Genomic DNA, 19,404 nt, shown 5'->3' with positions numbered 1-19,404 from the left:
TTACAGCTTTGCTGCAGTTTTTGTTTATTGGTTCATTTTTATATGGGGACCGTACAAAAAAACATTATTTAAGCCAAAGACCAACCCTTTTAAATAATACGTTTAACTCTGGCAACATATAGAAATGATATAGTCTACGTACATACAGATACAGTACCGGTACAATTTTGAAAGAAGTCTCTTAATTAATTAATACATAATTATGTAGAAACACAGTAATATTGTAAAGTTATTACAATTCAAAATAACGATTTTCTATTTTAATAGGCTATGCTTTAAAATATAATTTATTCCTGTAATCAAAGCTGAATTTTCAGGATCATTACTCCAGTCTTCAGTGTCACATGTGACATCCAGTCAATCACATGATCCTTTAGAAATCATTCTAATATGATCATTTATTATCAATGTTGGAAACAGTTGTGTTGCCTAATATTTTTTGTGTTGCCTAAGATTCATTGATGAATAAAAAGAACAGCATTTTTTTCCGAAATATATATTTTTATAACAATATAAATCTTTACTATTACTTTTAATCAATTTGACACACCCTTGCTGAATAAAAGTATTAATTTCTTTAAAAAAAACAAAAAAACAAAAAAAAAAACCTGAATCCAAGCTTTTGAATGTTAGTGTATATTGTTACAAAATATTTATATTTTTTATTCATCAAAGAATCCTGAAAAAAAAGTCTCACAGTTTATAAAATATATTAATTCATAATAAATCATCATATTAGAATGATTTCTGATGGATCATGTGACTCTGAAGACTGGAGTAATGATGCTGGAAATTCAGCTTTGATCACAGGAATAAATTACATTTTTAAAGTATATTAAAACAGAAAACAGTTATTTTAAATTGCAATCATATTTCACAATATTACTGTTTGTTTTGTATTTTTAATCAAATAAATTCAGTTTTGGTGAGCAGAAGAGACTCCTTTCAAAAACATAAATCTTACAGATCCCAAACTTTTGAACAGCAGTGTATGTATGAATGTGTGTGTGTGTGTGTGTGTGTGTGTGTGTGTGTGTGTGTGTGTGTGTGTGTGTGTGTGTGTGTATATATATATGTATATATATATATAATGTATAAAAAGATATCCAGAGCCTCTTATATTTCAACTAGATAAGAACTGGAGTTTGCCCTCTCTGACTAGTTGTACTAGTAACTCGTTGTTACAGAGAGCAATGTCGAATAAATGAACACATGACATTTGAGAGTTCAAATACATTTAACATTTTATTTTGTTATTGTAATCGCACAGGTCTCCCAAATGCTAGGTGGCGGTCATGTATCATAGCGTGGAGAGATCCGATTCATTTTTAGCGAATCAATTCGTCTCAGTGAACCATTTCAGAGAAGCCCCGGCGTGGTATTTGTCTTAATTCAGTGAAGAAATAAGTAGTTAAATACCACGGCTTATCACCTTAAATACTAGTTCATATTGATTATGTATGAAGTGTTCTCCATAAGAGTCGAGAAATTGACAGGAGCTTTGCGAATCGGTTCAACTGAATCATCAATGAACGACTCATTGGTGAATCGGACCTCACTAGTGCAGGAACACGAGGATTAAAGCTGCTTGAAAACTACTGCATATTACAAATAAGAAATATGATTAAAGCTCTTTTTAAAGCTTTTGAGGTCAGATGGAAATCCTACAGGCACAGATTCGTCCCCTGGATAGCTTTAAATCTGCAGAAAAACGAGAGGTATAGTTGAGTTTGTTCTCTGCTTCAGGTTTGATCAGTAAACAGCCTTGTTCACCATTAGCGCGTGCTTGTTATTCTCCCAGAACTCTTCGTCAGGTGAAGGATCGATCCCAAGACAAGTTAATTCAGGATGAGGAGGTGTGCGAATGTCTCGTGTGTTTGTTCACTGAACTACTGAGAAATGATCTGAAGAATCAGCGTGAACTGCTCCGGTTACTCCCTGAATCTAAACGAAACATTTACAGTAACGCAGAGAGTGGAGCGCACGATGCTCCCAGTACAGTGATGCTGAACACTCTGGGCTTCGTGACCGAGCGGAAGTGCAGCTCACTGCAGCGCGCGGGAACCGGAGTGTTTGTCTCGCGCGGGCGCGCGCAGAAAGGAAGTGTCGTGGCGATGTATCCAGGTATTCTTTATATGACGTCACGTCATGTGTCAATGTAACACTTCAGTTCGGAAACATTCCAGACATCTTATTTAAATAATAACAACATACATAGAATGACGACATTCCAGGTTTGAAAAAAATAAATAAAATACGTTTAACTTTTTAACAGAAAGAGTATATGTATGTACAGTACTGGTCAAAAGTTTGGAAACATTACGTTTTTTTTTATATTTTTGAAAGAAGTCTCTAATGCTTATCAAGGCTGTGTTTATTTGATCAAAAATACAGGAAAAAAAACAGTAATATTTTGAAATATTATTACAACTTAAAATAATAGTTTTCTATTTGAATATCTATCTATAAATTACAGGAACGTCTGTCTGTCAGTGTGTGTGTGTGTGTGTCTGTGTGTGTGTTATTCGCATATCTCTCGAACCGTTAGTCCGATGGATTTCAGACTCGACAGGTGTCTCGCTACGGTCACGAGTAAGTGCAGTGCCAAGTTTGACGTTGTTTGGATGAGAAATGCAAAAGATATTGTTAAATATATCCCCACATACCAAAAAACTTTGGAGCAAAGTGGTTCAATTTATTGTTGTCCATATTTACCCTCAATTTGAAATGAGGTGGGAAAATGTTTTGTTTGGTTTCACTAAACATGATAAAAATTTATGTTCAGAGTATTATGTGATAAATTTGCTTATTATTTTAACCAAATTTTATTTGCACAAGTCAAAATTCTTAAAAAAGAAACCTAGCTTTCTGGAGCTTGCTGCTAATATTAAGAACTATGTTCTCTCAATATCTGAGTGTACAAACAAAAAAGCTGTTAGATCATATGACCTCTGTAAGCTTTACAAGATATTTATTTAATTTTTTTCCTTTCTTTGCTTTCTTTACATTATACTTTGTTTTTGATAACCCCCTGGCCTAATTGTGATTTGTCTATAGACTTTTTTGATGTACAGAAGATGTTGTTTTCCTCCTGTATGTCCTATTTTTGAATATAAATAAATAATAAAAAAAATAAAAAAAATAAATAAAAATAAGACATATCAGCCATTAAAAAAAAAAAAAAAAAAAAAAAAAAAAAAAAGTTAAATATATCATTTTTAAAAGGTTGTGGTTTAAAAATAAACATTCTGACATAAATACTCAGCTACACTGTTTACTTCTGAATATTATAGTTTGGTTCCAAAACGTGATAAATCCATTTTGATTAATTTGAGTAAAAATGTGTTTTCTTTACCAAGAAAGTGGCAAGATGAACACCACTATTTTCTGTTTCAAACTTTCACATAGCATCTTTAGGTTATAATATCATAAAAAATTCAAATCCAGATTTGGATTTTCAAAGATTTATTATAAAAACTGATTATTTTCCCCCAAAAATGCAATAAATTCAAGACACTTTTTTCTCAAAATGCTATCATATTGAAACTGTTGAAATCAGCCATCACTAAGAAATATCTCCTGAACTTTTTTGACGGCGATCAGCTCACAAAAACTGATTTTGCACGGGCACTTTGCACTGCTCCCTGAATCGACACGCTTATTCATTTGTGGATGTAAACTGAATCTGTAAGTCAGCTATGCTGTTTCTGAATATTATATTTCATTCTGGTGCGCTTAACGTTATCGCTAATAGTAGCCTATGCTATTCACCAACTAAACATCCTATTCAATGCGTTCACAGTCTCTTTCACGGGCATCATTTGTAGTTGCCTATTCACAAACTGTTTCCTCAAGCATAGCGTTTTCTCGGAGTTCACTGTGTGCTTTTTACCATGCACAAATAAAAAAATGTCACTGAAATTTTGCTGTGTAATTGTAACAATGAGCACTCAAACACACCAAACCAACAATTACTAAAAACACACTCAAAAACTGATTTTGCACGGGCATTTTGCACTAGTACTTTAAAAAATAATTTATTCCTGTGATCAAAGCTGAATTTTCAGGATCATTACTCCAGTCTTCAGTGTCACATGTGACATCCAGTCAATCACATGATCCTTTAGAAATCATTTTAATGTTCTGATTTATTATGAGTGTTGGAAACAGTTCTGCTGCCTAATATATTTGATGAATAAAAGGTTAAAAAGAACTGCATTTATTCAAAATAAAAAAAATATTTTCTAATAATATAAATCTTCTTTACTATCACTTTTTATCAATTTAACACATCCTTGCTGAATAAAAGTATTGATTTATTTAAAAAAAAGAAAGAAGAAAAATGACTGACCCCAAATTACTGACCAGTAGTGTATACTGTTGTTATAAAAGATTTCTATTTTTAAAAAAATTGCTTCTTTTTTTTATTTTAATTTTAATTTTTGTACTTTTTATTCATCAAAGTATCCTAAAAAAAGTATCACAGGTCAAAAATATTAAGCAGCAGAACTGTTTCCAACTTTGCTAATGAATCATCATATTAGAATGATTTCTAAAGGATCATGTGATAGACTGGAGTAATGATCCTGAAAATTCAGCTTTGCATCACCGAAATAAATGATAATTTAAAGTATAATAAATTGAATACCAATTATTTTAAATTGTAATAATATATCACAATATTACTTTTTTTTCTGTATTTTTGATCAAATAAATGCAGGCTTGATGAGCAGAAGAAACTTCTTTCAAAAATATTAAAAATAGTAATGTGTCCAAACTTTTGACCTGTACTGTATAAGTGTAAATTAAATCAATTAAAATAGATGTGTATGTAATTTTTGTGATAATATTAAATATTTTTAAATCTGAATTATTTAAACGATAGTTTTTTTTGTACTGGTTAATACATGATTTCTCTTTTCAAATAATATATCAATTATATTCTCTATACAATTTCATACTTATGATTGTGTCTATTATTCTTGTTCTGTCCTGCAGTTTTAATATTTTAATGTATTATAATCCTATACTTTACTTCTGTCTCTTTTGATAATGATTTTGTAGACCAACATTTTTAATGTTGGTTATATTCGTCTGTTGCATATGGAATTCTTCATCAGAGTTATGTTTGGATGTTCTTCTTCCACAGGAACCATCTATCAGGCAGACGAGCCCATCTTTTTCCAGTCAATCAGAAATCCATTTGTATTCAGATGCATAGATGGCATTTTGATTGATGGCAATGACAAAGCCATGTCCAAGATAGTGTTCCGGTGAGCATCATCATCATCATCATCATCATCATCATCCTGCTAGCTTAAAGGGCTCCTATTCTTTTCTATTCTACTTTTTTACATTTTTATTTTATTTGATTGAACTCTCAAAATTATAAAATTCAACAGCAAGTTTTTGACACATTTCTTGTACACATTTTCACATTTTGTAAATATAACAACAATAATTTAAATAAAAAGAAACAAAAAAATATGGTAAGGGGCGGGACATTTCACAAACACACTCAAAGCACTTGACCAATCACAACACACTGGTCCAGCCGACCAATCAGAGCACAGTGTGCTTTTCAGGAGGAGGGGCTTCATAGAGACAGGAACTAAACAGAGCGTTACTGACAGACTGGGAAGAGAGGAGCTGCAACAATGCAGAATATGAGGGAAAAATATGTTTTTTGAGCATTCAAGCATGAAAACTTATTCTAGTAGAGCCCAAAAACAAAATCTAGACATTGAAATAGATCCCCTTTAATGCTTTCATTCACAGTGCATTATGAAGTGCGAAACATAAAGACACAAATGAAATGTTGCCTGGTGAAAACAGGTCGTGTAGCGGACGGGACAGGTTGGGTCCCTTCAGTTTGAGTGACAGCTCCTGGTTAACGCCTCATCCTGCGAACCCTCTCGCAGTGGGACAGTACGTCAACAACTGCTCTAATGGTCAGTCAGGTTGAAACATTAAACGATTTACTGTCCACAGTTATATAAGATAATACCTTTGAGAATAATCTGTCTTGTTATCCAGAGAAAGCTGCGAATGTCTGCTATCAGGAATTTGACGTGCCGGATGGATTTCCTCTTGAGCTCCGTCAGTTCCTGCCGAATGTTCAATACAGAGCTGATAGTCAAAGGCAAGACCAAACATTTCATGTGCTAGTGTTAATAGGACATTCTGACACTTTCTGAAAATGTAATCTTGTTTTCTATTTCAGACCTTTGCGCTGTGTTGTTCTTGTGTCACTAAGAGATATTAATCGTGGTGAAGAACTGTTCTCCAACTACTACACAATTGTGCATTAAAATGATTTTTTAAAAAGCTGATGTGTGTTTATACATATATATTTAAAACCTAAAATTTGTATTTTAAATATTTTTCTAAAGCAAAAGTGTGAAAATAATCAAAAACCTGGTGACACTTTACCAGATCTCATTGGTTAACATTAATGCATTAGTTAACATGAACTGAGAAATACATTTTTACTGCATTTATTAACCTTAAATGTTCATAGTGCATTAACTAATATTAACAGATACAACTTGATAAAATGTATTACTAAATGTTCCAACTTTAAAGTTTTTATTATTTCATTAGTATTCAGTGCATAAGAAACATTAAGGAATTTGTGACCAGGATCAGAAAACAATCAGATTTTTTTTTTAAATCTGCACCTTAATTAATAGTTGATATTTAAAATGTCCTAATATGGTATTCTAGACAATACAGTGGCACTATCAAGTTTTTGACATACATGCATGTGTTATACGTTACCAAAAATACCCCGAAATAAATTCCAGGGCAAAAATATCCACTTTTATTAATGTTTTCAGAAGCAATTTGCAACTCAAATATGACCCTGGACCACACAACCAGTCACGAGGGTCAACTTTTTGAAATTGAGATTTATACATCATCTGAAAGCTGAATAAATAATATTTCCATTGATGTGTGTTTTTTTTAGGATAGGACAATATTTGGTCGAGATACAACTATTGAAAATCTGGAATCTGAGGGTGCAAAAAAATCGAAACATTGAGAAAATCTCCTTTAAAGTTGTTCATTTATGTTGGCGATTGTGCAGCATTCACTCACAGAAATAACTGTTTTATATATTTACTGTAGGAAATTTACAAAATATCTTCAGGGAACATGATCTTTACTTATTATCCTAATGATTTTTGGCATAAAAGAAAAATGGATAATTTTGACCCATACAATGTATTGTTGGCTATTGCTACAAATAAACCCGTGCGACTCGAGACTGGTGACGTGATCCAGGATCACAAATCACATTGCAATAAGAGTAATGACTTTCATATTGATAAGAAACAAAGTTTCAAAGGAATTTTTTTGCATTAATATTTCCACCAGTCTCAATGAAAGTGGAAAAACTTTCAGTAAGTTATGACCTTTTATAAAAGAAAATCTGCTCTGAAATCTAAATTTTCCTGAGATGTTTATTTACAAGAAACTACTACATCTGATACTTACGGTTCCTCTTACCATGAAACCAGACAAAACACAAGGAGAGGCGGTTAAAACAAATGCCTGAACATTTAGCATGTTCTTTTATCAGATATACTTAAACCTGTGGCATATATCGTAGAAACTCAAAGTGATTCTGACAAAACCACGTGCAAATAATGATTGAGAAGCATCAGATTGGAGCGACAGACGTGAGGTACTTCCATAAACTCATCGACACGGTTATAATATCTCCAGAACTTTATTTCTGGAATGATTTGCGAGTTAAGTACAACATAAAATACAAAATAAAAACCAACAAAACAAGAACAGTGTCTATGTACAAACATTAAGAATGATAAAATTTCCTTTTCCAATATTAATAGCCATTTGATTGTCTATTTAACACTATAACTTTATTACAACAAAGTGTTGAAAAACCGAACTTTAACTAATAGCTCCCCCTCCCCCCTTTCAAAAGCAGAAAAGTGAATGAAAACCAATTTCATATCAAACAAAATGAAGCGTAAAACATTCCCAAGGGAAGGTTTTTAAAATGTACATTTTTTTCCCCTGGAAGCAGACAACCATTATTACGTAACAATTTCAATTAAGCTATTACTTTTTTCCAATTTTTTTTTTTTTTTTATACAAACTTTGGACATAAATTACTGCACCAACACATTTTCCTAAAGCTCTTTTCATTTCTTGGAGGGACAGGAGAAATGAATTGCACAATCTACAGGATTGAATTGGAGAATATTGTATTAAATGGATTTAAGTTGATCAATACACATCCTTCAAGTATGTCAAGACAAAAAAAATAAAAATATGGAGAATTCTGTTTCATAGATACAAGGAAACACAATTTTACAGACAAAGCACAAGCCGTCCAAAAGATGACGTCCCGTTTCCCAGGTCGATTCAACATGCAAGTTTTGAATGAGGGTTAAGGCAACACTGCAAACCGGGCTTCTTCCTTAACCGCGAGACATTCTAGTCATCGTACGAGTTCAGTAAATCCCTAAGATGCGATAATACTGTACATTCAGCTAGCTCCGCTGCTCCGGCGAGGAGCGCACAACGCTAACACACTACACCCACTTGCAGTTGAGTGAATAAATAAATAAATAACTCTTCTTAAGCAAATCTCTGATGAGGAAACAAACGGCAAAGGAAGTCGAGAAGGCATTCTTGTGGCATACGCAGACTCAAAAGCACAGAATTTAAGTCTTCAAGTTCAAATCTGTTTGCCAAGGAAGAGAAAAATGGGTATCTGTACATATTTACAAATTATTGCCATATACGAGAGTATGTAAAGTCAAACTCTGAGAGGAAAAAAAAAAGATGGAGGTCAGCGTGGACGACAACAACGAACAAACCGAGTCCATTTAATCCGCAAGCGATTCTTGATGCATAGATAACGTCGGGTCAGTGCTTGCAGGCCTTTTGCGAAGATCAGGTTGTTCTGAAGAAAGGAAAGCAGGGAAGATGAACAGAAATCATGTACAACTTTGCATAATTGGTTACTGAAGGGAAAAAAGACGTAAAACCGCGGGTGGATTCGGTTCCCGCGGTCGAGAAGTTCGAGAGTATCCCTGCAAATGTTTATTTCAATAAATAGCGCTCTTGAAAATATCAAACAAATGCTCTTGTACACATTCGAGAACGAGGAAACAAAAACGACATGTGCCGGTAATTTCACAACCAAAAACGCTCAATCGTGACCATAATGCAGTCCAGTGGTCTTCATTGCAATAAATACACCCACAGCTGATCAAACGCCGCCTGATAAAGCAAGATTACAAAAGACACTAATAAATATGCAACGGAGAAAACATACACATGTCAAAGCAGTGTTTTATAATACCTCCATAATCATTTAGAACTGTAATTAGGGCCTATATATATATATATTTGCTAGAACCACTTTAAATTGTTTGTTTGCAGTCTGTCAAAATAGCAGAAAATCTCCCAGGGCCGACCGGAAACACTAAACGAACTCTTCCGGGTTTTTGTGCTGAGTGAAAAGGACACTAAATAAACAGAGCTGCTTCAAAACGAAACAAAAAGTGGTCGTAGAGTAAATGCCGTTCAGACGGCTGGATTGGTGAGCCGAGGCACCTGTAAACACTGATGGGTACCGGAGGACAGGCCGACCCCCTCCCCCCCCCACTGTCGGCCCACGGTGGGATCGATCAGTTTTTGATGCGACGACTCCTGTCACAAGTTCAGTTTTCCACAGTATTCGGACGTAGACACGTTTTATGACACTTCCAAAAAATTCAAGACTGGAAAATAAATGGCTGTATTAACTCTTGAGAAATCAAGATTCAGGTCTGTACAATTTAGACATCACTGATGTCATAGTAAAAAAAAAAAAAAAAAAAACACACCTCTAAATCTGTACATATATACACACACACGTATATAACCTGGAAACAAAAATAAACCAATTAGGAGGAGGAATATTCCCAGGAAGCGGCTATATACACTATGTTTGATTGCAGTAAGTCCCGTGAGGTCCGCGAGCCTTCACTCCGACTGCAGCGTCGTGTGCTGATGTAGTGTGTGCGCGCCCATGTAGCTGCCGGCCTCGCCAAAGTCACTGACCGAAACCGCCATTTTGGCACTTGTGATATGATGCGTGCGGCCCTCGAAGTCCACGGCCACGCTCCTGCCGCCGACCGACACGTCGCTCATGAACGGTTCCGACAGACCCAGCTTCAGGCGTTTGGCCGCGGGCCGGTCGCAGTCCTCGCCGCACACGTTGATCTGGCCGAGGTCCGAGTGGTAGAAGCCGGTTTCCAGCAGATTGAGGCAGTCGCCGTCTCCGTTGCTGGAGTAGTTGAGCGGCTCCTCGTGACTCAGGGCCCCGCGGTGCAGCCCGTCCAGCGGAGAGAAGTTGTAGGAGTCCAGACAGCTCACGTCTGACGGGTTACACACCGACGCCACCGTGCTCGTCAGCGCTGGAGAGAGAGGAGCATCGGTTATCTTAAGCATTATTATGTAGAGAGTTAATCTCATATGATCACCAAGCCTGCATTTAGTTCAACTGTCTAATGTTAGCACAACAGGGTTTCTGCAGGTTTCAGTAAGTCAAATTTAAGACCTTTTTAAGACATTTTAAGACCATAAAGATTGAAATTTAAGACCTACATGACGCATTATCCAAGTTAGATAGATAGTTACCTCGGGATCATTAGAGTATCTTTCTATCTATCTAGGATTATCTGATGTGTGTGTGTGAGAGAGAGGGAGAGGTAGATATTTTTTTAATAGAAAATTGTACTTTTGCATATTATACTGTAAAAACACAATTATTGTTGATTTTAGTTGATCATAGTTGATCATAACTAGAGAGGAAATGAGGAGATGATTAAAGTGACCAAAATGATCACGGTTATCACAGAATCCTGTTCAAAAAGTACTAAAACTACAGAATGAAGTCAATTCAACAAGTTTTATGTCGAAAAAAAAGCAAATAACAAATTGATTAGCATCAATATGCACTTTTTGTTTACGTAAACATTAAAATACCATTAAAAATGATGGCCAGATTTTAAAAGTGTCTTGCAACATGTTATCTACTAACGTGTACAAGTTAAAATAAAGTCAAAAAAGATAAATTACTGACATTTACACATTAGCTTATATTTATTAGTAGTGTTTGGGTGCACCCCCCATCCTTCATGGTGACTGAGCTTTCAGTGTTGTTATGGAAAGGGGTGATTGGTTGGTTCCTGTCACATGACCTGCGGTGCGTTTGCGGCATTCTGAAAAGTTTCGAATTTTTTCATCTCGTTGCGCCTGGTAAAAAGATTAGCGCCTACATTTGAACAAACTTGAGCGCGCAAAAGACGTGATATGTGATCGGCCTCTGGCGAGCTAGCTCATATCAAGCCACGAGCTAATGGAGCACGCGAGCGACGTGTTGGAGACCCTGCTCTAGGGCTCCGCTTTGTAGGCTACAACTCCATACTTTTTTGCTACTTTGTAATAACTTTCTGTGGCCAGCGTTTCTGGAAATGAACGAGGGTAAACACTTTTTTAGACCTGACTAAATGAAATTTAAGACCGCGGATTAAAATCTGGCCGTTTTTAAGACTTTTTAAGGCCTTAAATTTAAAGTTCAGAATTTTAGACTTTTTAAGACCGCGGAAACCCTGCACAATTTAAAGGGTTATTACTATTATGCTTTTTTCACGTTGAACTTTCTTTAGTGTGTAATGCTCTGTACAGCACTTTGATCAACCTTGGGTTGTTTTTAAATGTGCTTTATAAATAAACAATAAATGAATGAATGATGAAGTTTGAGCATGAAAATGGTCTACAAAGCACAAAGTCCCTCCAGCAAGAGTTCTTCTCTATATCAGTGTCAGTGTTTCTGAACTCCCTGAAACGCCTCCATTGTAGTCTTGAGATTCTTCCGGGAACGAACACGTCACAATATTCCTCATTTACATAATTCATATGTAGAATAAAGGGGCGGGGCCTGGTTGAGTTAGTTAGTAGTGTGTTGAAACTCACTGTTATGGTAAGGGGCGGGACATTTCCCAAACACGCTCAAAACGGTCGACCAATCACAACACACTGGTCCAACCGACCAATCAGAGCACAGTGTGCTTTTCAGAAGGAGGGGCTTCATAGAGACGGGAACTAAACAGAGCGTTAATGAGAGACTGGGAAGAGAGGAGCTGCAACTGTCAAGTATGGGAAAAATTATGTTTTTTGAAAATTCAAACATTAAAACCTGTTCTAGTAGAGCCCAAAAACAAAATCAAGGGCATAATACTTTCTTTTCTATGTGAATATATTTTAAAATGTGATTTATTCCTGTCAATCATTCTAATATGCTGATTTGCTGCTCAAACATTTCTGATGTTATCAATGTCTTTTTGCGAAACTGCCACCACTATTATAATCTCAAAATGGATGATAAATGACTAAAAAGTAAACGCATGTCTAAAAACGTTATAATATGTTGCCATACCGGAGAGGTCACTGGCTGTGATGGAGTTGAGAAGGTTGAGTTGTTGTTCGGTTGGAGGCTCAATCCTGCCACTGCTACTGGAACACACAGAAGCAGATCCGTCCACCAGACCCTCGGCCTCGTCCACCAACCGGTCCATCAGATCCCTGCAGGAGCGAGGAGAGAACAACATTTACATTTAATCATTTAGCAGACGCTTTTATCCAAAGAGACTTACAAATGAGGAGAACAATAGAACAGGGTTCCCGCGGGGTCTTAAAAAGTCTTAAATTCTGAACTTTAAATTTAAGGCCTTAAAACGTCTTAAAAACAGCCAGATTTTCATCCGCGGTCTTAAATTTCATTTAGTCAGGTCTTAAAAAAGATTTTACCGTCGTTCATTTCCAGAAACGCTGGCCGCAGAAAGTTATTACAAAGTAGCAAAAAAGTATCGAAGTCGCTCGCCAAGAGGCAGTTCACATTGTTTTTCGGCGGTGGAAATCCATTAGCCACTAAAACTTCTGTGTCGTTGTGGAGTTGCATAGCAACGACAGACGCCACGGGAAAATCGGACCGAATTTTACTATTAGTAATAAAAGATAAGCTAAAGTGCATTGTAAATGTCACTAAATCATGTTTTATAAAAAGAATGAGTCAAAAAAAAAAAATTAAAGTCTGAAATATGTGAGGTTTATCTTTTTATAAAAACCTTTTTTGTCAACTTTATTTGAACTTGTACATGTTAGTATATAACATGTTGCAAGACACTTTTAAAATCTGGCTATCATTTTTAATTGTATTATTTTAATGTTTATGTTAGTGCGTATTGATGTTAATTTTATTTGTTGCTGTTTTTCGACATAAAACTTGGTGAATTGATTTCATTGTGTAGTATTAGTACTTTTTGAATAGGATTCTGTGATAACAGTGATCATTTTTGGCACTATAATAATTAAGTGAAATGTTCATGCCATTTCATCTCTAGTTATGATCAACTATGATCAACTAAAATCAACTAATTATGTGTTTTTTACAGTAGGCCTATAATATGCAAAGTACAATTTTCTATAAAAAAATTATATCTGATTCTGTTCTTTTCTCTGACACGCGTTGTTGGGTCTGGAAGGTTACTAATGTGATTGCTTTATCTGTAAATTAAGTTAATGCTTTTTCAATTACTGAATTCATTGAAATAAAATGAATTCTTTGATTTGAATATTTTTTGGCAATGCGTCGTGTGGGTCTTAAGTTTCAATCTTTATGGTCTTAAAATGTCTTAAAAAGGTCTTAAATTTGACTAACTGAAACCTGCAGGAACCCTGTAGAAGCAAGTAAACTAATAAGACAACAATATGCAAGTGCTGTGACCTGAACTTCAAAGTTCATGAGCATGAGACTCGCTTATAAATGTATATTGCGACGTCTCAGGTTCACACTGAACATTTCATCGTCCACTGAACAGAAGATCATTACAGGACTCACGTGACACCAGGATAACTGCTGAACTTCTTCTTCCCAAATCGGTTTTGCTGGACGAAAAAGTCAAATCGCTCGGACTTCTTCCACATGTAGTAAAACGCAACACACTCCGCCACAGTCCGTGTGTTGACCTTGAAAATAAACATTCAAAGAAAAGTTACCACATAACATCATAATCAAGCATTACTTGGTGTAATATGATTTCACGAATACTCAGTCACATTATAGCCTGACATGTTTTTAACCAATCAAATCCTAAAGGATAAAGCAGGCCCCATCCTATAATATAATTCCACAGAATATTCATAATATTTTAACTTATAAATAGAAATGTGCGTATACAATGTTAATGGAATTGCATGTGTTTAATATGAGTCGCATCTGATTTATTTAAATCCTTCCTCAAATTGAAACATCTGAGAAAACCTTGTTTAGGATCGAAAACGCATGAGAAAAGACGCCATCTTACCTTGTGTTTCTGAATGAGGTGGAAGTTCTTCTCATACAACAGAAGAGCGTGTTCAAAATTCCGGCATTCTTCTTCCGACCACGGGAGCATCTCATCTAAATAATTAGATTTTTAAAATATTTTTTTTATTTAGTTCAACAAGACTGCGATAACAAAACAACGGCATTATTTCCACTTACCCTTTAAGGATTTGTCATTGCTGCGATACCGTTCCAGAGCTTCCTGGACGTTGTAGTTACACTTCAAAAGCTCATATAAGGCCTGGAGAGAACAAACAGGTTTAAAGGGGGGGTACAATGGTGTTTCATGTATTCAGAGTTGTTTACAGTGTTAAAGAGATGGATTCTCATGCTTAACATGGCCAAAGTTTTTAAAAAATATTTTGGACGAATAACGGAGAATTTCTGTGCCGAAAATCTTACTTCCGGGTTGGTACAAGTTTCGGCTGGTTTTTTTTCGACCGTGGATCTAATGACGTAGACCAGAGTGGAACTCCTTATATGAGCATTTCTCCCGGAAAAGCTCGCCCACGCACACGTCGACCAGAGGAGAGCGAGACCGCGCACATCAACGCGCTTCAACAGGAAATCATCGGCAGCGCTGCATAGTGTTCCCAAAGAACCCAGCGTTAGGAACAGTGGATGCAGATTGTTGTGTAGTTGTGTAGACTGTTTGTTCCCTGCATTTCGACGATGAATGTTTTATAAACAAAGCCCAGATCGACGGATTCTCTCTATGGCTCTGGCTTCGCCCACATGGCCCGCCTCCAGACGCTCGTTTTTTTCCGGAAAGACTTGGGACAGCCTATCTTTCTTTTATAAATATAATAAAACTAAAGACTTTTTGGAGATATGAAGGATGCAATACTACTCTATAGGTACTCAAGATTAACAGGAGATTGAGTGAAAATGAGCATTTCACCCCCCCTTTAAGAAAAATGGATATATGTAGCCTGACGTCATCATACTCAGATTCTAGTCAGAATGTGAGTCTGATACTGCTCCATTGGGCTGTGATTATGGGGCGTGTTTCAACCGAACCAGGAGAGAAAATGCCTCTGCACTCAACTGGATAGACCTACAACCAGTCAGAGCAACGGAGTAAGTGGCGTATGTTCTTCATTCATCTTTCCGATCGACAAATGCCTCGATCGCGGTTCTCTGTTCCTCTTTTAAAATGAATGCGCTGTCGATATCTTCTCTAACAGACGTGATGGCGGAATCTACACATCTCAATTCTCCAGCGGCAGCCATCTTTGTTGTAAACAAATTCAACCCAAGCGCTCTTTGGTGACGTGGATGATTACGTTACTGTTGATCATCTGTCCATCATCGTATAAAGCCCACCCTCACAATTTGATTGGTCCGAACAGCTCCGGTTCGAGCATAGTTGCTCCACAACGGATCAAGTCCAGACCGAACTTCCCGACCTCAAATGTTGTGGGCGGAGCTAAGTTCGGCTGGCATCCAGGCTAATGTCCTAAAAAATAAGGCTTAGAAAAGCAAACGCAAAACTGTATTTGTGTCTACAGTAAAACAATCAGCAGATGCTTTTTAAATGAATTTATCCTCAATGATATTAACAGCCTTCAACAGGAGGTAAAAATTAACAAAAATAAAGCAATGCAAAGAGAAGCGTTACTAGGGCCATAGATATTATATGGACAAGATCCCCACAATATTCAGATTAGTGCTCAACGTGTGGTTACACCCCTATAAAGCCTGATGTAACAGCTTATATGCAAATATCTAAGATCTCGAAATGATCAACATGTATTATAGGCAGATAAACAGGGATGACATATTAATTAGGGCTGGGTATTGACACAAATTTCACAATTCGATTCGATTTCGATTCACAAGCTTGCAATTCGATTCGATTTCGATTACAATTCGATTCAATTCAATATTGATTATTTTGGCTATCAGGTACAATACATTGCAAATTTTCTCAAGGAAAACAAATCTCTTAACTAATGCTGTAAGCCATGGGAGTCAAGCCTATAGGCTTCATTAGCCTACTATAATATTGAAGGTAAAAATTAACTGATTTGTATACAAACACTTAAAATACACTTATTTATTTTTATAATAACAAAGTTATATGAAATTATATAAATATTTATATAGTGGCTGTCATAAAAAACTTTCCAGATTTATTCAAACATGCATTCAATATTGAAGAACATTTAACATTATAATGAATATGTAATATGGTGCATATATTTAACAAAATGCTCCTCTCTAGAGTTAACTTTCCTAGCTGACTAACGAGTTTATGGTCACTGGATATGTTTTTTCTGAGGTAAATATGACGATACATGACATTGTTTACTAACGTCTTTGCACGGTTGAAACACGGATTGAGCGATTCCATGAGACATGATACGGATTTTGATAAGTTGTACTCGATCTTTTAACACACTTTCAGATGCTCATTCATGTTTATTTCGCGCTGTAACTGGTGTTATTAAGGCGGAAGAGTTGCTTCCGTTGCTTCTCTTGAGCTGAGCTGCGCCGGAGCGATCTCACGCCACAGCGCCAAAACTGTAATTATGTTTTTGAATTTCGTAAGAAAATGGACGTAATTTGAAATCTGAGCCTTTGTTTCATATCAATAATAACAAAGCACAAAGATTATTGCGATTTATTGGATGGGATGCGCGCAACAATGATCCATTCATTCATCAACTGAAAACAGGATGACTAATCGATTCTTGGGATTTAAGAATCGATATTGTTTCGTAAAAATGAGAATCGATTAAAATCGAGAAATCGATATTTTTTACCCAGCCCTAATATTAATATGCATTGTAAGTAACTAGTTATACTGTTATAAAGATCTCATTGAAAGCTTTCAGTACTTCATCTTAATTATCCATATGAATATAAGATTCTGCACAGAACTATTCAGAACTGTTCGGTCAAATCTATTTAGTGGACATTGTTAACAGCCCATCAAGTTTAAAGGGATACTTCACCGATTAGCATTGAGCTTTGTATCAGTAGAAACCCGGTAGTATTCTCGAGTGAACATGCTTCCCTACCTCATGTCCCCCTGAGATGAGAGATTTCTGTATTGTGTGTCTGGAAAAAAACCTCCGATGATGCAAAAATCTTCATTTATCGTCATCAGAGGCTCTTTTGTCCAGAGGCGAGAGACTCCAGCCAGTAGGAGGAGCTCGTCCCGCATGTCTTCAACCCGCCCATAGGGGGATCTCACCATAAAACGCCGTCTTTTCAGTTTCGAGTCGACTAGTAGCCTAGCTGTATCATTTCTCCCGATACTGCCCTCTGTAACCGGTAGGCGTGGCTCGAGAGTGGCCTCGTAGGGCAGCGAAGCAAGTGCATTCTGGGAGTTGTTGTCTTTCATCCACATGAGCCAAAAACACATTTTCTGGCTGTTCTCAGTCTAGAAGGCACCAACTTCTAAAATAATTTCACATTTCTACTAGATAAATGACCCGATTTAAATACACATTCATCTTTCCAGCAGTGAAATATCCCTTTAATGACTGTGTTTGGGTTGTGTAAAAATATTGATCTGTGATATTCACCTGCTCATTGTCTTTGACCAGAGAACATTTGCCATCTCCGTCCATCTTTCCATCCGCTCTCAGAGCGTCCTGCAGGAAGCTTTTGACTTTAGACTCGGGCAACATGTCCGGCTGCCACAGCAGCTGATCTTCCTCTGCGTACACTGAAGAACAAATTACAGGAACACACATTCATTTCAGAGGAACTGTGAAAAAACATCTCAAATGAACAATCAGTTGACTCAATCATCAGCATGTTATTCCAAATAATAAAAATTATCTTTCATCAAAATCTAATATTATCTACATCTCCAAAACAACTTTTATTCTGCATTTAAAACAATGCGGACGACAGATTTCTGTGAAGTCCCAACCAATATTATTTTGCACAGAATACCATTTCACTAACTGAAAATATTTTGGCGGCAACCAAACTGAACCTTTGACCCGCCAAAGATTTATTTGAGCATTTATTGTGACGATACCTGCCGTTCTGCAGTACCGGTATCTGCTGATAACTGGCTACTTTAAAACGCTGCCATGAGTGTGTGTGAACAACGTGCTTTTGCAGTGCTGAGCTTTGTTGAGCGCGTGAATGCGATGGCTAGTTAGGCATGTTTAAGTCAGTCGAAATCAGCTCAACGCTGCTCAAAATCATGATCAACAATCTTTTCATTATAACCAGCAAGATATAAACATGATGTCAATAAGAGATTCACTGCACTTTGTAGACCGCTTCATTGATTATAACGGGAGTTTTCACAAGAGCGCAGCTTTGAGTACCTCGCGTTGTAATTGACAGCTTGAGTGACTATAATGGCAGCGATCTTTGCTCGCTTTGTGTATCACATACATACATACAGCTAACATATTGCATACACATTACAAAGATTCTGGACTGACAACCATTTTTAAATGCACGACTGAATCTGATTGACGATAACCATAGCAATGAACTGCATCTGATACTGTCAAATTTGGGAGTGTAAAATAGACCTGCCACTTTTTCAATGTTGTGTTACTTTGTTGTTAATTTTATTACTAACTTTTCAAATCAGTGACTTTTTACATATACATATATATTCTTAAATATAAAATAGTTAAGCACTTTGTTTATGATCCGTTCTAACAGTGACTTTTATATTTCAGAATAAATAGGGATAAGTTAACATTGCAAACGGTATCTTTGCATTTATTTCGGATTTATTGTCAGCACTGGGCTTGCCGTTCACATGAGTAGGGTCTTTGTACTGTGTGTGTGTGTGTGTGGATGACCATGTTCGTCCCAGGAGAAACACTGACTAAGACATACATGTATACAATATTTCTGGTTTATGTAAACACTGACACAAATCTGTACTTGTTCTTAATCACCTTTTTCCTGGTCATTATAACAGGTAAGAGCAGGAATTTCTGCCTGGTATTCGAATCCCACCATGATCTCCTGTGAAAGTAACAAAGTTAATAAAATATACA

The 19,404-nt window shown here is 36.2% G+C and overlaps 2 protein-coding genes across 4 annotated transcripts in view; one reads left to right on the top strand and one right to left on the bottom strand.

Moving 5' to 3' along the window:
* The first annotated feature begins 1,203 nt into the window (after positions 1–1,203).
* setd9 (SET domain containing 9) lies at positions 1,204–6,952 on the top strand. Its single transcript, XM_079861229.1, has 6 exons — positions 1,204–1,718; positions 1,802–2,124; positions 5,150–5,273; positions 5,836–5,951; positions 6,037–6,142; positions 6,224–6,952. The coding sequence occupies exons 1-6, from the start codon at positions 1,621–1,623 to the stop codon at positions 6,309–6,311; spliced, it is 855 nt and encodes a 284-aa protein (XP_079717355.1). The 5' UTR covers positions 1,204–1,620; the 3' UTR covers positions 6,312–6,952.
* A 764-nt stretch (positions 6,953–7,716) lies between these two features.
* mier3a (mesoderm induction early response 1, family member 3 a) overlaps positions 7,717–19,404 on the bottom strand; it is a 20,384-nt gene continuing 8,696 nt past the window's right edge. For 2 of the 3 annotated variants that reach the window (XM_079861222.1, XM_079861220.1), the window contains exons 7-14: positions 19,303–19,372; positions 17,950–18,092; positions 14,573–14,654; positions 14,394–14,488; positions 13,928–14,055; positions 12,467–12,612; positions 12,004–12,132; positions 7,717–10,442 (exon numbers count right to left, since the gene is read on the bottom strand). In XM_079861222.1, coding sequence (XP_079717348.1) covers positions 10,009–10,442; positions 12,004–12,132; positions 12,467–12,612; positions 13,928–14,055; positions 14,394–14,488; positions 14,573–14,654; positions 17,950–18,092; positions 19,303–19,372 — 1,227 coding nt within the window. In that variant the 3' untranslated portion in view covers positions 7,717–10,008. The remainder of the gene's footprint in view (positions 10,443–12,003; positions 12,133–12,466; positions 12,613–13,927; positions 14,056–14,393; positions 14,489–14,572; positions 14,655–17,949; positions 18,093–19,302; positions 19,373–19,404) is intronic. The other variant, XM_079861221.1, reaches the window with a different exon arrangement.

The sequence above is a fragment of the Squalius cephalus genome, assembly GCF_949319135.1.
Source record: "Squalius cephalus genome assembly, chromosome: 24".
Lineage (NCBI taxonomy): Eukaryota > Metazoa > Chordata > Actinopteri > Cypriniformes > Leuciscidae > Squalius > Squalius cephalus.
This window is presented reverse-complemented; position numbering and strand designations above follow the sequence as displayed.